This window comes from Rhinoraja longicauda, chromosome 7 (genome assembly GCF_053455715.1).
Source record: "Rhinoraja longicauda isolate Sanriku21f chromosome 7, sRhiLon1.1, whole genome shotgun sequence".
NCBI classification, from domain to species: domain Eukaryota; kingdom Metazoa; phylum Chordata; class Chondrichthyes; order Rajiformes; family Arhynchobatidae; genus Rhinoraja; species Rhinoraja longicauda.
The window spans coordinates 62,731,111-62,745,700 of NC_135959.1; the positions used below are offsets into that span (position 1 = coordinate 62,731,111).

The following is a 14,590-nucleotide window of genomic DNA, read 5'->3' on the forward strand; positions in this document are numbered from 1 at the left end:
GCAACTGGTTTAACTGTAATATTACACATTTAAGAATATTCATTACGATACACAAAGGCGCCGGAGTAACTCAGCGGGTCAGGCAGCATCTGTGGAGTGAATGGACAGGTGACATTATCGGTTGTAACCCTTCTACAGAGTCTGAAGGTCCTGACCTGAAATGTCATCGGTCCATTCTTCCACAGATGCTGCCTGCCCAGAGTTCCTCCAGCACTGTTTTTGCTCAAGATTCCATCATCAGCAGTCTTTGTGCCATCAATGTTGATTACAAATCAAGTTTCAAAAAGTGTTTCAATTCATTTTATCCAACTTCTCTACATTACCAACTGAATGAGACTGTAGTTACTGGAGTTTCTCAAGTTGACTTGCTCTCTGACTTTTATTATTCCTCCTGGAAATCAACTCCACTATTTTTGATACCAGGTCAAACATTTCCTGTGCCATTCTCAACCTCCCTCTAGCCTTATTGTGCATGCACATCCTTTTTCATATTTATTAGAATATGTAGCTTTGAGGTTTACTGTTACCTATAATTTCCCATCTGACTGAAGGGTTAAGCTCCCCTGTATTGATTGAAGGGCACTTATGACATGACACCAAGTTGCCCAGAACTGAAACTGCACCCAGGCTAGCAGACTATTAACTTTGGAGATGTTAACGCAATTAATAGAGATATTATCCATCATCTCTTTTGCCTTGGAGAAACTCAGACAAGAACCATTTGAACTTCTGAGTTACCCACAAGCCAACCAGCGCATGCTGACATGTACCATTTGCTTAACCAGAAAAGTGCTTAGATAATTTATTAACTCAAATACAGACTGTACTTGTATGTCAAAAAAACCAAGTGTACTCCAAAATCTGGGTACAAGTGTTGCACTCAATACGATACTTGAAAGCATTCAATTCAACATGAAACAATGACTCACATTTTCACAAGGGTGCCTTTGCTATTAAAAATGCCAGTGCAATATTATATTAATGTAAAATAAACCTTTAATGCTATAACTTGTACATTACAAGAGCCCCCTCATGCAACATGTTAATAGCAAGACTCAGAGACCATCTGTCTGAACGTTCCTGAAACTATTACAGAAAAGTGGATTGTCAATACCACAGCGACGTGGGAATTAAGCAGTGAGGTACAGGATTAGCAATGATCTATTTGAATGATGGATCAGGCTCAGGCTGCATTTCTAAGTTTTCAAAGACTGCAGTGTTTGTTGGAGTTGTGTATGCCACAATGAGAAAATATACAGGATGTCATTTCAATAGACAATAGGTGCAGGAGTAGGCCATTCGGCCCTTCGAGCCAGCACCACCATTCAATGTGATCATGGCTGATCATTCTCAATCAGTATCCCGTTCCTGCCTTCTCCCCATACCCCCTGACTCCGCTATCCTTAAGAGCTCTATCTAGTTCTCTCTTGAAAGCATTCACAGAACTGGCCTCCACTGCCTTCTGAGGCAGAGAATTCCACAGATTTACAACTCTCTGACTGAAAAAGTTTTTCCTCATCTCTGTTCTAAATGGCCTACCCCTTATTCTTAAACTATGGCCCCTGGTTCTGGACTCCCCCAACATTGGGAACATGTTTCCTGCCTCTAACATATCCAACCCCTTAATAATCTTATATGTTTCAATAAGATCCCCACTCATCCTTCTAAATTCCAGTGTCCCCCCCCCCCCTAATCCCCCCCCACTTCCATTCATAAATGCTTGCAAATCTGACTGAGTTAAAGCAATCTTGATAAGATTCTCTGGAAAATAGTGTCCTGCACTGAATAAACCATCTTATTTGCCAGATCATATGTCTAACAAAGGCTGAGAGTGATATGGGCCAAAAGCTGGCAGAAGGGACTACCTTAAAATGGGACATCTTTTTCAGAATGAATGACTTGGGCCAAAGGGCCTGTTTCTGTGCTGTACCGATAACCAGAAACATCCAGAATCCATCCTGAAGGTCTTCAATAACTTGAATGAAAACCCTGTACACTATGGATACTATTGGTGGTGGTTATTTATATTTTAATCAGATGAGTTCTTGAGTAAAAATGTTCAATTACCTGCATTTAATGAGATCACCTTATGAACATACACCTGACAATTTTAACACAGACACAAACCTTTTAGATCAGCCATTGAGCTACTAATAGGATATTTTGAACATGTTGCTGGTTTATCACAAAGTTTTGTTTGAACTTTCATATAGCGATAATTTCTTTATCACAATATAAATAAAGCTGATGAAACTCAACTTTACCTACTGCTCTGTAACAACCAATTGTCTTATTTTGTCCTCCTCAGCACTGTAAACGGGTGGGGAGAAAGCAAAGTTGTACTTAGCAATCAGTTCAAACAGAAACACTTTGTGGGATTAGTTAGAATTTATATGGGAAAAGGGTTCCCTTTTGCTTTTAAAACAATATAGTCAGAGGTTGCTTTCTCAAACCCCTCTGTGCAACCCAACTTCAATTTTAACCCCTGGTGTTTGAGGAGAGCAGATGGAAACATGGGGAGAACAAACAGAATTGGTGTTGGATTAGCCTGAACGGACGCTTGATGGTTGGTTCAAATAGACTCAGTGGGCTGAAGGGCCTTATTTATGTCAGTCTGATTTGTTCAGAATCTACATAAAGTCTTTGGATAGAAATAACATAACAGAAATCCTTTGTCGAGTGAATGAAAGGCAAGAATGAAATGCATAGTTAGGTACAAAGAGAGCCATCATTTTACTTTCTTTCCGGGGGACAGGTAATAAATGTTGTGCACCAAAAGGACCATGGAAAACAATATGTTGGGAGAGAAAGACTTCTTAAATGGGTGAATTATCTTATTTTACCATCTTCCAACAGTGAACCAAGGGCAACCCCTTAGCCAGAAAACGGAAATGAACAGAAGAGAAGGTTTCCCTTCTTCCTGGTGCACCACAAACCTGCATTAATGCTGGAGCAAAGCTGCAGAAATTGCAGGGTATATGGATGTGCATGCAAACAGTACTGTGTGCAACTGGGGCACAGGTTGCTGGCTGCTGCATTAGTTTTGTTCAAGTTTCTAAACAAGAACTTTCACAGCAGAAAAAGCCAAAAGGCTTTCCTTCATTAGGCACCACCACATGGGGAGCTCACCGTCGTCATCACTAGGACTCTAGTTCATGAGGGTGAGGGTGGCATTGTGACAACAGGAATAGAATAATGTGATGATTAGTGGGTGAAGAGTCATCACATGGAAGGGGGGGGGGAAAAAAGAGGCTGGAGAAAGTGGGGATGGTGTTGGGACAGTTCAATGGACATTAATGGGACCCAAGGTGCATCTGCAGTGATTGGGAGCATCAGCTGTAGCATACTAAACAAATGCACTGATAAATGTACATTACATAGAAGATACCAATTGAAAAGTCCAGATCATTTTCTTATTTTAGAAACATTGGCAATTTGCTGCAACAAATATATTGTTCTCCATTGTAGGAGCTTCAAGAAGTTTGCAAAAGATGTTGCCTTTTCGATGCATTGTATCTATGCTGGTTCTTTACTAAAGAACTTCAGAAGATGGATGTTTAACAGGAAAATAACTGGGGTTGGGGAGGTGTGGTGGATGTAGTGCGAGTTTATTTGATTCAGATTTTTTTGACCTGTAATTTCTCTAGTCCTACTTCAAGTAAAGATTACATCAGTATTAAGTGGCTTCTCAAACTATAATTTCCTTCACTGCTCTCATCTTGATTTATCTGTTTTGTACAAGCTCGAGAGCTTTAATGTTCCCCCTCTGCTGAGAGTGACTAATACACTTCTGCACAATTCCAAAGGATTTCAACTTCCATTTATTTGAAAGTAGGTGCTCATTTCCTGGATTGCTAGTTTCTTTTTCAATAATCCAATATGCTCACTATCACCTCCCAGGAATTTGTTAACCACCAAAGAATCAACATTAAACTTATGATTCTTCCCCAGCTTCAAAACACATCTGCCTATGTTCCCAACTGCAGAACTGAACCAAAATTAGCATCTCCAGTTTCTATCAGCAAAACATTCTCTCATACTTTCTTCTTCAAGATGCTGCAATATGTCTCCATTAGCCACTGATCATTTTACACTTGTCCAAAATTAAATTAAACAATTCCAATAACTCTCGAGTCAATCATCTGCTGGTCCACTCTCCATCTACTTGGAAGTGCAAATAAGTGCAAAGGGGTCCCGCCCCGTCCCGCCCCCCCCCCCCCCCCCCCCCCCCCGACATCAGTCTGAAGAAGGGTCTCGACCCGAAACGTCACCCATTCCTTCTCTCCCGAGATGCTGCCCGACCTGCTGAGTTACTCCAGCACTTTGTGAATAAATACCTTCGATTTGTACCAGCATCTGCAGTTATTTTCTTATACTTAATATATCCTAGTATCTATTTGCATCATTTCATAAGGTCATAAGTGGTAGGAGTAGAATTAGGCTATTCGGCCCATCAAGTCTATTCCGCCATTCAATCATGGCTGATCTATGTCTCCCTCCTAACCCTATTCTCCTGCCTTCTCCCATTTCCGAGTCTCCTTAATTGTTCTTGGATGTTGGAGTTGACACTGTCTGTTTGGTTTCTCACATTTCTGCACAAAATCCCTCTCCTCCTACTCAAGTGCAAGAATAGGATTCTCCTGATCATCCCTTTCCACCATCATTGTCTACATTCAATGGATCATCTTCCACAATTTCCAACACCTTCGACAAAGACAGATCTCTCATTTCCCTTTCAGCATTCTGAAAGGGACGTTTTCTTCCGTAACTACCTGGTTCACTTTTCTATCTCTGCCAAACAACAACTCTCCACCATCTACGGAAGCAAACAGCCCTTCCAAGTGAACTGAAATTTACTTGCACCAAATTAAGTTTCATGCACGTCATCCTCTATAGTGGGGGCTAATGCAGTCCAGTTGACCACCTCTGTTCAATCCACAAGGTTGACTCAGTTACCGTTGCCCTAATTCTCAATCCCTCTCCCACACGGTTGTCTCAGTCTTCTGTCTGTTAGAGTCACAGAGATGGACAGCATGGAAATAGGTCCCTTCAGCCCACATTTCTTTCGCACACCAACCAATTTGGCATAATGAGTTAGTACTACTTACCTACATTTAGGCCATATACCACAACCCTTCCTATCCTTATACCGTCCAAATGTCTTTCAAAAGTCGTAATTGTATCCACATCTTTTGCTTTCTTTGGCAGCTCATACCTGACATGGACTACCCTCAGAGTGAAAAAGTTGCGAAGGTTCCTCTTAAATCTCACCCCTTTCACCTTAAACCTATGTCTTCTAGTTTTAGAATCTTCTACCCTAAGAAAGAAACTGAACTATCACTTCATCTATGTCCCTCATGATCTCATGCACCTCAATAAGGTCACCCCTCAACCTCCTATGATCCAAATGAGGAAAAAAAAGCCTCAGCATATCCAATCTCTCTCTCCAACTCAAGCCCATCAGCCCAGGTAACATATTGGTGAATCTCTGCTACATATTTTACATCTTTATCACATCCTTCCACCAGCTGGGCGACCAAAACAGCATATGGTACTCCAAATGAGGTCTCAACAACGATTCGTACAGCTGCATTACGATTCCCACATTTGTACTCAAAAAGGAAATCCCCCCTGAAATATTGTACTGCAGGGAGAAGAAACAGAAGGAACCCACCCATAGACTGGTCGCAGAGGAAAAGAAGATGGAGAAAAGTGCTCTCAGCAGAAAGCTAATTCACTGAGGATGCCCAGGGAACGATTACATCTGAAGCTTAATAAGGAACAAGCAAGTGCGTAGACACAAAATGCTGGAGTAACTCAGCGGGACAGGCACATCTCTGGAGAGAAGTAATGGGTGATGTTTCGGGTCGAGACCTTTCTTCAACAAGTGCGTGATATCTACACCACAATATAAGGAAGTCATTGCCAAAACTTATTGCACAAATTATCAAATTGCTGATGGTTGCCAAGTGACCTGGGCAACATATCTGAAGAAATTGTCAGCACCTTGTTGGTCCCCAAAGCACTATTACAAACTGATCACTGAAACACTCTTCAAAAGGAAGCCAACCCCATTTCATTCTCCTTAGCTGGAAGCAAACAAGTGGGACAAGTGCATGTTTTAGCAAGCTTCTGCATGGGACAGGATCTGACTTTATCTACATTTCATTTAAATTCTGGCCAAAATAAAACCTACTCCTTCAGCATGCAGCTAGCACGACTCTATGTAGCAAAGGCTGAAGGTCAATATCAATTTATTGGCATCTATAATGCCTTCTGTCCTTGGCAACTTCCTGCTGCATTTGTATTGTAGCCACTGTGGCAAGCCGAAGAATAGAAATTAAGTGACAAAGATGATCTGCCAATGTTAAAGTCATGACTCCTGTAATCAGTGTACATTGCATGCATAAAGGTAATACAGCAACTATAAAAAGATATATGCTGAAATGAAGCATACGCCTCCTGGAGGAACTCAGCATTGCTTTGAGGTGAACAGGAGGCAAGTGTCCCACAAAGACACTGCCACTTCGGATCGGTGCCCTAGGAATCCTGGTAACTTGCTCTGGTTACAACTCCCAGACTGATGTGCTCTCCTGTGAGCCACTTATAACAATGTAGTTTGCTGCATCACATGCAATTCCCACACACAATGCCATTATTGTTGGATCCAGGTATGCTGGTTGAATCAGCCACCACTTTCACGCTGGAAATGATTGGACCTTAGTTCTGCTCGAAGACCTGGGGGAAAATTAAAAAAAGTATAGGAATTCTCCAAAGTAGACACAAAATGCTGGAGTAACTCAGCGGGTCAGGCAGCATCTCAGGAGAGAAGGAATGGGTAACGTTTCAGGTCGAGACCCTTCTTCAGACCATCAGTCTGAAGAAGGGTTTTGACCCGAATGGGAATCACCCATTCCTTCTCTCCTGAGATGCAGCCTGATCCGCTGAGTTACTCCAGCATTTTGTGTCTACCTTCAATTTGAACCAGCAACTGCAGTTATTTTCCTACATAGGAATTCTCCATGCTTGTTGAAACAGAAAATGCCAAACTCTCCATACAAATTCCTTTAGGGCTATACAATCTGTAATAACACTCAATTCCTAACTTGGAAAAATGTACATTGTTTCAACATCGCTTACACATGCAATGAAACGTGGATAATCTGGTATCCTCAGGACTTGTGATGTTAGAATGGCAGATTTCCTAGATATTACTCTACTTCCTTTGAAGGCTTAGGAAGTTTGACATGCCCCCTACAACTCTCACCAACTTCTACCGATGCACCATAGAAAGTATTTTATCAGGATGGATTACAGCTTGGTTTGGGAACAGCTCCACCCCAAACTACAAAAAAATTGTAGTGAATTGTGGACGCAGCCCAGACCATCACACAAACCAACCCTTCCATTGACTCCATTTATATCTCACGCTGCCTCGGCAAGGCCAGCAGCATAATCAAAAGAAAGTCGCACCCTGGCCACTCCCTCTTATCCCCTCTCCCATCGGGCAAAAGGTATAGAAGTAGAAAATGCACTCCTTCAGATTCAGGGACAGTTTCTTCCCTGCTGGTATCAGGCAACTGAATCATCCTACCACAACCATAGAGCAGTGCTGAACTACTACCTACCTCTTTGGTGACCCTCGGACTAATCCTTGATTGGACTTTGCTGGCTTTACTTTGCTTACACTTTGCTGACTTTGCTTGCACTAAGCGTTATTCCCTTATCATGTATCTATACACTGCAAATGGATAGATTGTGATCATGTATTGTCTTTCTGCAGATTGGTTAGCACGCAACAAAAGCTTTTCACGGTACCTCGGTCGGTACACGTGACAATAAACTAAACTGATTATTCCTATTAAAAATCCAACACATTTAATCCATTAAAAAAGTTATTAAATAGTATAAACGTATTACAATGAACAGTGTATTTAAGGAGAACACTGAAGAAAACAGGGCAGAGGAAATGGCCCCAATGAAAGAGATGCCAAACCGTCAGGAACCAAACAATCAGAAAGCGGATTATCGGTGTTTTACTGGACATCCACTAATCTCTTAGAAACATAGAAAATAGGTGCAGGAGGAGGCCATTTGGCCCTTCGAGCCAGCAACGACATTCATTGTGATCATGGCTGATCGTCCACAATCAGTAACCTGTGCCTGCCTTCTCCCCATATCCCTTGATTCCCCTAGAGCTCTATCTAACTCTCTTTTAAATTCATCCAGTGAATTGGCCTCCACCGCCTTCTGTGGCAGAGAATTCCACAAATTCACAACTCTCTGGGTGAAAAAGTTTCTTCTCACCTCAGTTTTAAATGGCCTCCCCTTTATTCTTGGACTGTGGCCCCTGGTTCTGGACTCCCCCAACATTGGGAACATTTTTCCTGCATCTAGTTTGTCCAGTCCTTTTTTAATTTTATACATCTCTATAAGATCCCCTCTCATCCTTCTAAAGCCCAGTTTTTCCAATCTTTCCTCAATATGCCCAGTCTTTCCAATCTTTCCTCATATGACAGTCCCGCCATTCTCGTGAACCTACGCTGCACTGCGTCAACAGCAAGGGCATCCTTCCTCAAATTAGGAGACCGAAACTGCACACAATACTCCAGATGTGGTCTCACTTGGGCCCTATACAACTGCAGAAGGACCTCTTTGCTCCTATACTCAAATCCTCTTGTTATGAAGGCCATTAGCTTTCTTCACTGCCTGCTGTACCTGCACACTTACTTTCAGTGACTGGTGTACAAGGACACCCAGGTCTTGTTGCACTTCCCCATTACCTAATCTGACACCATTGAGATAATAATCTGCCTCCTTGTTTTTGCTGCCAAAGTGCATAACCTCACATTTATCTACATTATACTGCATCTGCCCACCACTGAACCTGTCTAAGTCACCCTGCAACCTCCTAACATCCTCTTCGCAGTTCACACTGTCATCTGCAAACTTGCTAGTGTTACTTCTAATTCAATCATCCAAATCATTAATATATATTGTAAATAGTAGCAGCCCCAGCACCGAGCCTTGTGGCACTCCACTCCCCACTGCCTGCCATTCTGAAAAAGACCTGTTTATTCCTACTCTTTCCTTCCTGTCTGCCAACCAATTCTCTATCCATGTCAATACCTTACCCCCAATACGATGTGCTCTAATTTTGCTCACCAACCTTCCGTGTGGGGCCTTATCGCTTTGAGCAGCGGTGCTGGCTCGAAGGGCCGAATGGCCTACCCCTGCACCTATTGTCATTGCCCAAGTGCTTGTTATCCACATGCCTTAAAGCCATCAGAATGCTACTTGGCTGTCAAAGTTTGGAATTATATACCAAGGACACTGGCCCTTTGGCCCACTGTGTCTGTGCTGGCTTCAAGTACCTGTATTTATTAATCACATTTTCCACCAATTGATTGACCTAAAGTCTTCGATCCAATGGCTTTTTGGGTGCTCAAATAAGTACTTCAAAATCCAGGTGCTGAGAATATCTGACCACCAAATCTCTCAGGCAGTAAGATCCAGGTTTCAACCACTCTTTTTTCCTAAAATCATCTCTAAAGTTTCTATCCCTCGAGTTAAACATTTGCCCTCTGGGTATGGACATATTTGCCAAGGGGACTACTTTCTTCCCACCTGCGCACTGCCATTTTGTAATCTCCTCAGCCTTGTTCACTCCAAGGAAAACAAACGGCTTAGTCAGTTTCTCCTCTGAACTGAAACACTCCAACGGAGGCTATTCCCTCCCTCCACTTCCCCCCACCAGTGTACCTACTCAGCACCCTCCCCAGTGCAATCAAATTCTTCCAAGAGTGTGGTCAGCAGAAAAGGGCACAGTCCTCCAGCTGTGGCCTGACTAATGGTTTATACAGCTGAGCTGCAATCTCCTTGCTCTTATATTCTGTTCCCCAGTTAATGAATGGGAAGTGTCCAATATACTTCTGAACCACATCATTTACCTGTGCTGCTGCCCTCAGGATCCATAGATATATATATACACACCATAGTCATGGTGTTCCTCAGTATTTTCAAGGGCATCAGCTCACTCGGGATTAAATTTCATCTGCCATTGCTATGACCATCTTGCCAACTCATCAATAATCATTCTGAAACCAGACAATAGTCCTCACAGGGGTGAACTTGCTAAATATACTTCATTCTTTACCTCCAGATCATTAATGTATACAGGAGATAGCAATCTGATCACCAATCCCATGGTACACTACTCATCATAGGCTTAAAAAAAAACTAATCACAAAAACAACCCTCAACTATCCTCCACTAGGATCCATCACGTAGGCAATTTTGGATCCAATTGTCCTAGATCTCACGGATGCTCAATGGCACCATTCTCCAAAGTGGGGCCTTCTCAAAGGCCTTACCGAAGTCCATGAATGATTACATCAACCATATTTCCCACATCCACACATTTGGTGACCTCTGAAAATTCAATCAAACTAGTCAGGCAGGATCTTCCCATATCCATCCATGCTAACTATCCTTGATTAGTCCTAGTCTCCAAGAGCAGATTAATCCTGAGACTTTTCACCCCATTCATTGATATTAAATTCACTGGCCTGTAATTAAATGTGGTAGCACTTATTGCATACAAACAACCACATTTAATGAACATCTGTTGACTGGGACCATTTCTCCAGCTAATGAGCATTTGATCATTTCTATCAGAGGCTCTCTGATGCTAAACAAAAAAACATGAAATTAATTTGCTAATTGCCCCAAAGTAGCTGTACTGGCATGAGGTGTGGGGGGGGGGGGGAGAGGGTGGGTGGGTGTATGTCTCTTTTCCTGTTGTAGGATACTTCAGTTACAAACAGTTCTTCTGATCGATAGTGGGTGGCAAGGTCCGAAGCTGAATTGTAAATCATCCCGAAGATTAACACGAGATTGCAAATAAAGTTTGAATTACCTCCAGTGACTACCATAAGACTCTCTTTCTTCTCTTTTTCAAAACGTGTTGCCATCTCCTCTTGCGATGCTTCTTCCTCTTCATTCTCCTCCTGAAGTCTCTTCATTCTCTCCATAAGAGCTTCCAATTCACTGACCGAGTCAGAAGTCTATGGAATCATAAACAGATCATATTTTAGTGCAAGAAGGAGAGGACAAGTTGTGATCGGTATTCATATCCTTGGCTGGAATAGCTAAGTATTTGAATACTAAACACATATTACTTCAGCTTCCAAGTGGAATAGGGGTGGGAAAATCAATTCCAGTGATATCTGCATACAATGCAGAAAGGAAAAATGCACTCAGATAAAAGGAGAAAATTTTCCAAAATATTGTCCTGAAAAAGGCAGTTGAAAAGCATAGTAATGGTAAAGGATAATTGAAATTATACTGCGAAAACAACATCCCCAACCCAAGAGATCGGGTTCAGATTATCAAAGGATTTTCAGGGGAATAGCTATGCAGAAAATACAATTTTTTTCTCATAACTTCCATGCAACTGTTGTCCAATCCTCACTAGATTGCCTTTTACAGATTTGGACTGCAGACAGAAAATAAGCATGTAGCATTTGTCATTAAGTCTGTTTTGGCAAGTCTTGAAAAATTAGGTGCTAACTCGATAAACTGCCTAACATAGAAATCAGACGATCACACTTACTTCCGCCAACCAATGGCTTTCATCACTTCTGAAAAGACCACGACCCAGTTGCCTGGTGACAATACCATCATATATGATCATATATTCCAAAATACTTTAAATTTGGGCAGCAGTATTATCCCTTGGAACAAGCAAGTTCTTAGATCTTGTGTGGAGTCAAAATAATGAACCTAGAAATTCTTTAGGCTTCCTATAATGTACTGGAGTGGCATTGCATGGGGACATGTACTGCTTTTGAATTAAATGTTGAAAGACCCAAGTACTACCGCAAATGACAGTCAAAGTATATTGTGCAATGGAATTGGGAAATCCTGGCATTGCACCCACAGTTGTGGACAAACTACACATTCGGACTCTCTTCCATGATCTCCAACTATAGTGGAAGGGGTGATCAGATGAGAGGGTGGAGATTGGAGGGAGAAGTTCATAGGCGGGCTTGATTGTTCCTATTCTATTGCTAGAGTTAAGGCCTAGGCATTTTATGAATAGTCTACAGTTTAGAAAAAAAGTCACATGTGCTCGCAGCTGTCTCTGTGTTTATGTATATCGATGTGTAGGTCTGCGTTTTACAAATTTGTAAATTTATGTAATGTATATGTAAATTATGTGTAATGTACCCATTAGTCACATTAAATTTAATTTTTAAAAAGTTTTTTTTAGAGATACAGCGTGGAAACAGAACCTTCAGCCTGCCGAGCCCATGCCAACCAGCAATCGCTCAAACACTGGTTCCATCCTGCACACTAGGGACAATTTACAGAAGCCGATTAACCTACAAACCCGCACGTCTATGCGATGTGGGAGGAAACCAGAGCAACTGGAAAAAGTACAAACTCCGCACAAACAGCACCGTAGACAGGATCAAACCCAGGTCTCTGGCACTGCAAGGTAGCAACTCCACTGCTGCGCCATCTCAGAGGAATTTTGATGCTGCTGGGAAGTGCATAGTTGAAATTCTGTTTTCGAAACCAAGGAAAATAGCAGAGGGTGGTCTTGATCCAGCATACTCTGGGTTATCGGCCCAGCACGCTCCCGTTATGCCACTCTGCTGTTGAAACCAATTAACCCGACTACAGAAATTCCTCCTCATCTCCTTTTTCAAATTATGTCCTTTTATTCTGAGGCTGTGCCCTCTGCTCCTAGACTCCCCCACTAGTGGAAACATCCTCTCCACATCCACTCTATCCAGCCCTTTCACATCATGCAAATAGGCATAGTTTTCCTCAATTTAACCTGCCATGGAAAACCAAAAATAAAGTCTTGATAGTTGACTCAAATAAAAGTTGTTGATACAACTTTCAATGGGCTACAGCTTATACATCAAGACATTTCTCGCCTCAAGTTAAAAAGAAATGGCAGCAACTCGGCAGTGGATGAAGTATCAGTTCAGAAACATCTTGGAGACTGTGTTCATAACTCTGCAAGATTCAAGGAAAGGGATGACTTTGGTCCTCAAGTTAAGGTCTTGAATTGGAGGAAGTCAATAGCTTTAGAGGATCTGATGAATGCAGTCTGGAGCAGATGCTGGTGGGTAAAATGACAGCTAATAAAATCAAGGTCATAGAGCACAGAAACAGGCCCTTCGGCACAACTTGCCAACGCCAAGTTCCTGTAAGTTCTAGGTGATTATTGTCTCAATATTGGTTTAGGTCAACCTTATATTAAAAAAACTACCCCTACTGCCACTTCCCTAATTTAGCTGCTTATGATTAATGTACAATTCCCATCACTTCCTTTGTTGTATTCTTTATTTGACAGTGGAAATCTAACACAGGGACTTAAACAGTAAAGAAAAAAGGAAATATTTAAAGGTCTAGAATAACATTGTGACTAGTTTCCTTTTGCGGTCTCTCTCGTTTGCTTTCATCTAGGCTCAATCACAATGTGGTCCACATTAATCAAGTGAGAAAGAAACAGGATGCTGAAAACACAGATCAAAAAGAACAAGACTGTAAATACCTTGAGGAGTCCCTGTAGCTCCCAAACAAAGTCTGGGCCCCCCATGAGACATATGCTGTCTCCTGTCCACAAACTATCAAGACCAGGTCATCACACAGTTCAAAGCACACTACTGCATCATTTTAAATTATAATATTTTACATTTAAAAAAATTAATATAGTTTTGTTAGTTTGTTTCAACATTTGTTAGAATAATGAATTAGTATCTTTATTTCCTTGCACTAACCCCAGGGCGGCTGTGCACAGATATGACATCTTCCACATGGCTCTCATTGGTGTTACTGCACATGCAGAAGTTGCTGACGACCGGTGCTCTGAAGCCATGGCTGGTATCTTGATCAATCTCTGGATTAATGCCGCTTCCAAAGACAAAACTTGCCAAGGCATGGTAGTGCGCCAACAGAACCATGGCATGCACTAACTCGGCCAGGGACCAGCTGTTCTCTCCTGTTTTAAGTAATTTCTGAAAATAAAGGCAACATTTCTCATTTCATATCATATATCATATCATATCATATATATACAGCCGGAAACAGGCCTTTTCGGCCCACCAAGTCCGTGCCGCCCAGCGATCCCCGTACATTAACACCATCCTACACCCACTAGGGACAATTTTTTATTTTTTTTTACATTTACCCAGCCAATTAACCTACATACCTGTACGTCTTTGGAGTGTGGGAGGAAACCGAAGATCTCGGAGAAAACCCACGCAGGTCACGGGGAGAACGTACAAACTCCTTACAGTGCAGCACCCGTAGTCAGGATCGAACCTGAGTCTCCGCCGCTGCATTCGCTGTAAAGCAGCAACTGTAAAGCAGCAACTCTACCGCTGCGCTACCGTGCCGTCCTGTGGACTCAAGCTCTTAGCAATGCACCAACCTTGGTCTCAGATACACAAGCATGATGCCAGTCAGTGGCATGGCACCAGGCCCCTTGGCCCAACCCATCCATGCCAACCAAGATGCCCCATCTAAATTAGTCCTGTTTGCCCACATTTGACCCATTACCCTCCAACTT

General features: G+C 42.1%; 1 protein-coding gene across 5 annotated transcripts in view; it reads right to left on the reverse strand.

Moving 5' to 3' along the window:
* Positions 1-14,590, reverse strand: part of LOC144595339 (sestrin-3-like) — an 85,974-nt gene that overhangs the window by 15,671 nt on the left and 55,713 nt on the right. For all 5 annotated transcript variants that reach the window (XM_078402727.1, XM_078402729.1, XM_078402728.1 and 2 more), the window contains 2 exons: positions 13,800-14,036; positions 10,919-11,066 (listed from right to left, as the gene is read on the reverse strand). In XM_078402727.1, coding sequence (XP_078258853.1) covers positions 10,919-11,066; positions 13,800-14,036 — 385 coding nt within the window. The remainder of the gene's footprint in view (positions 1-10,918; positions 11,067-13,799; positions 14,037-14,590) is intronic.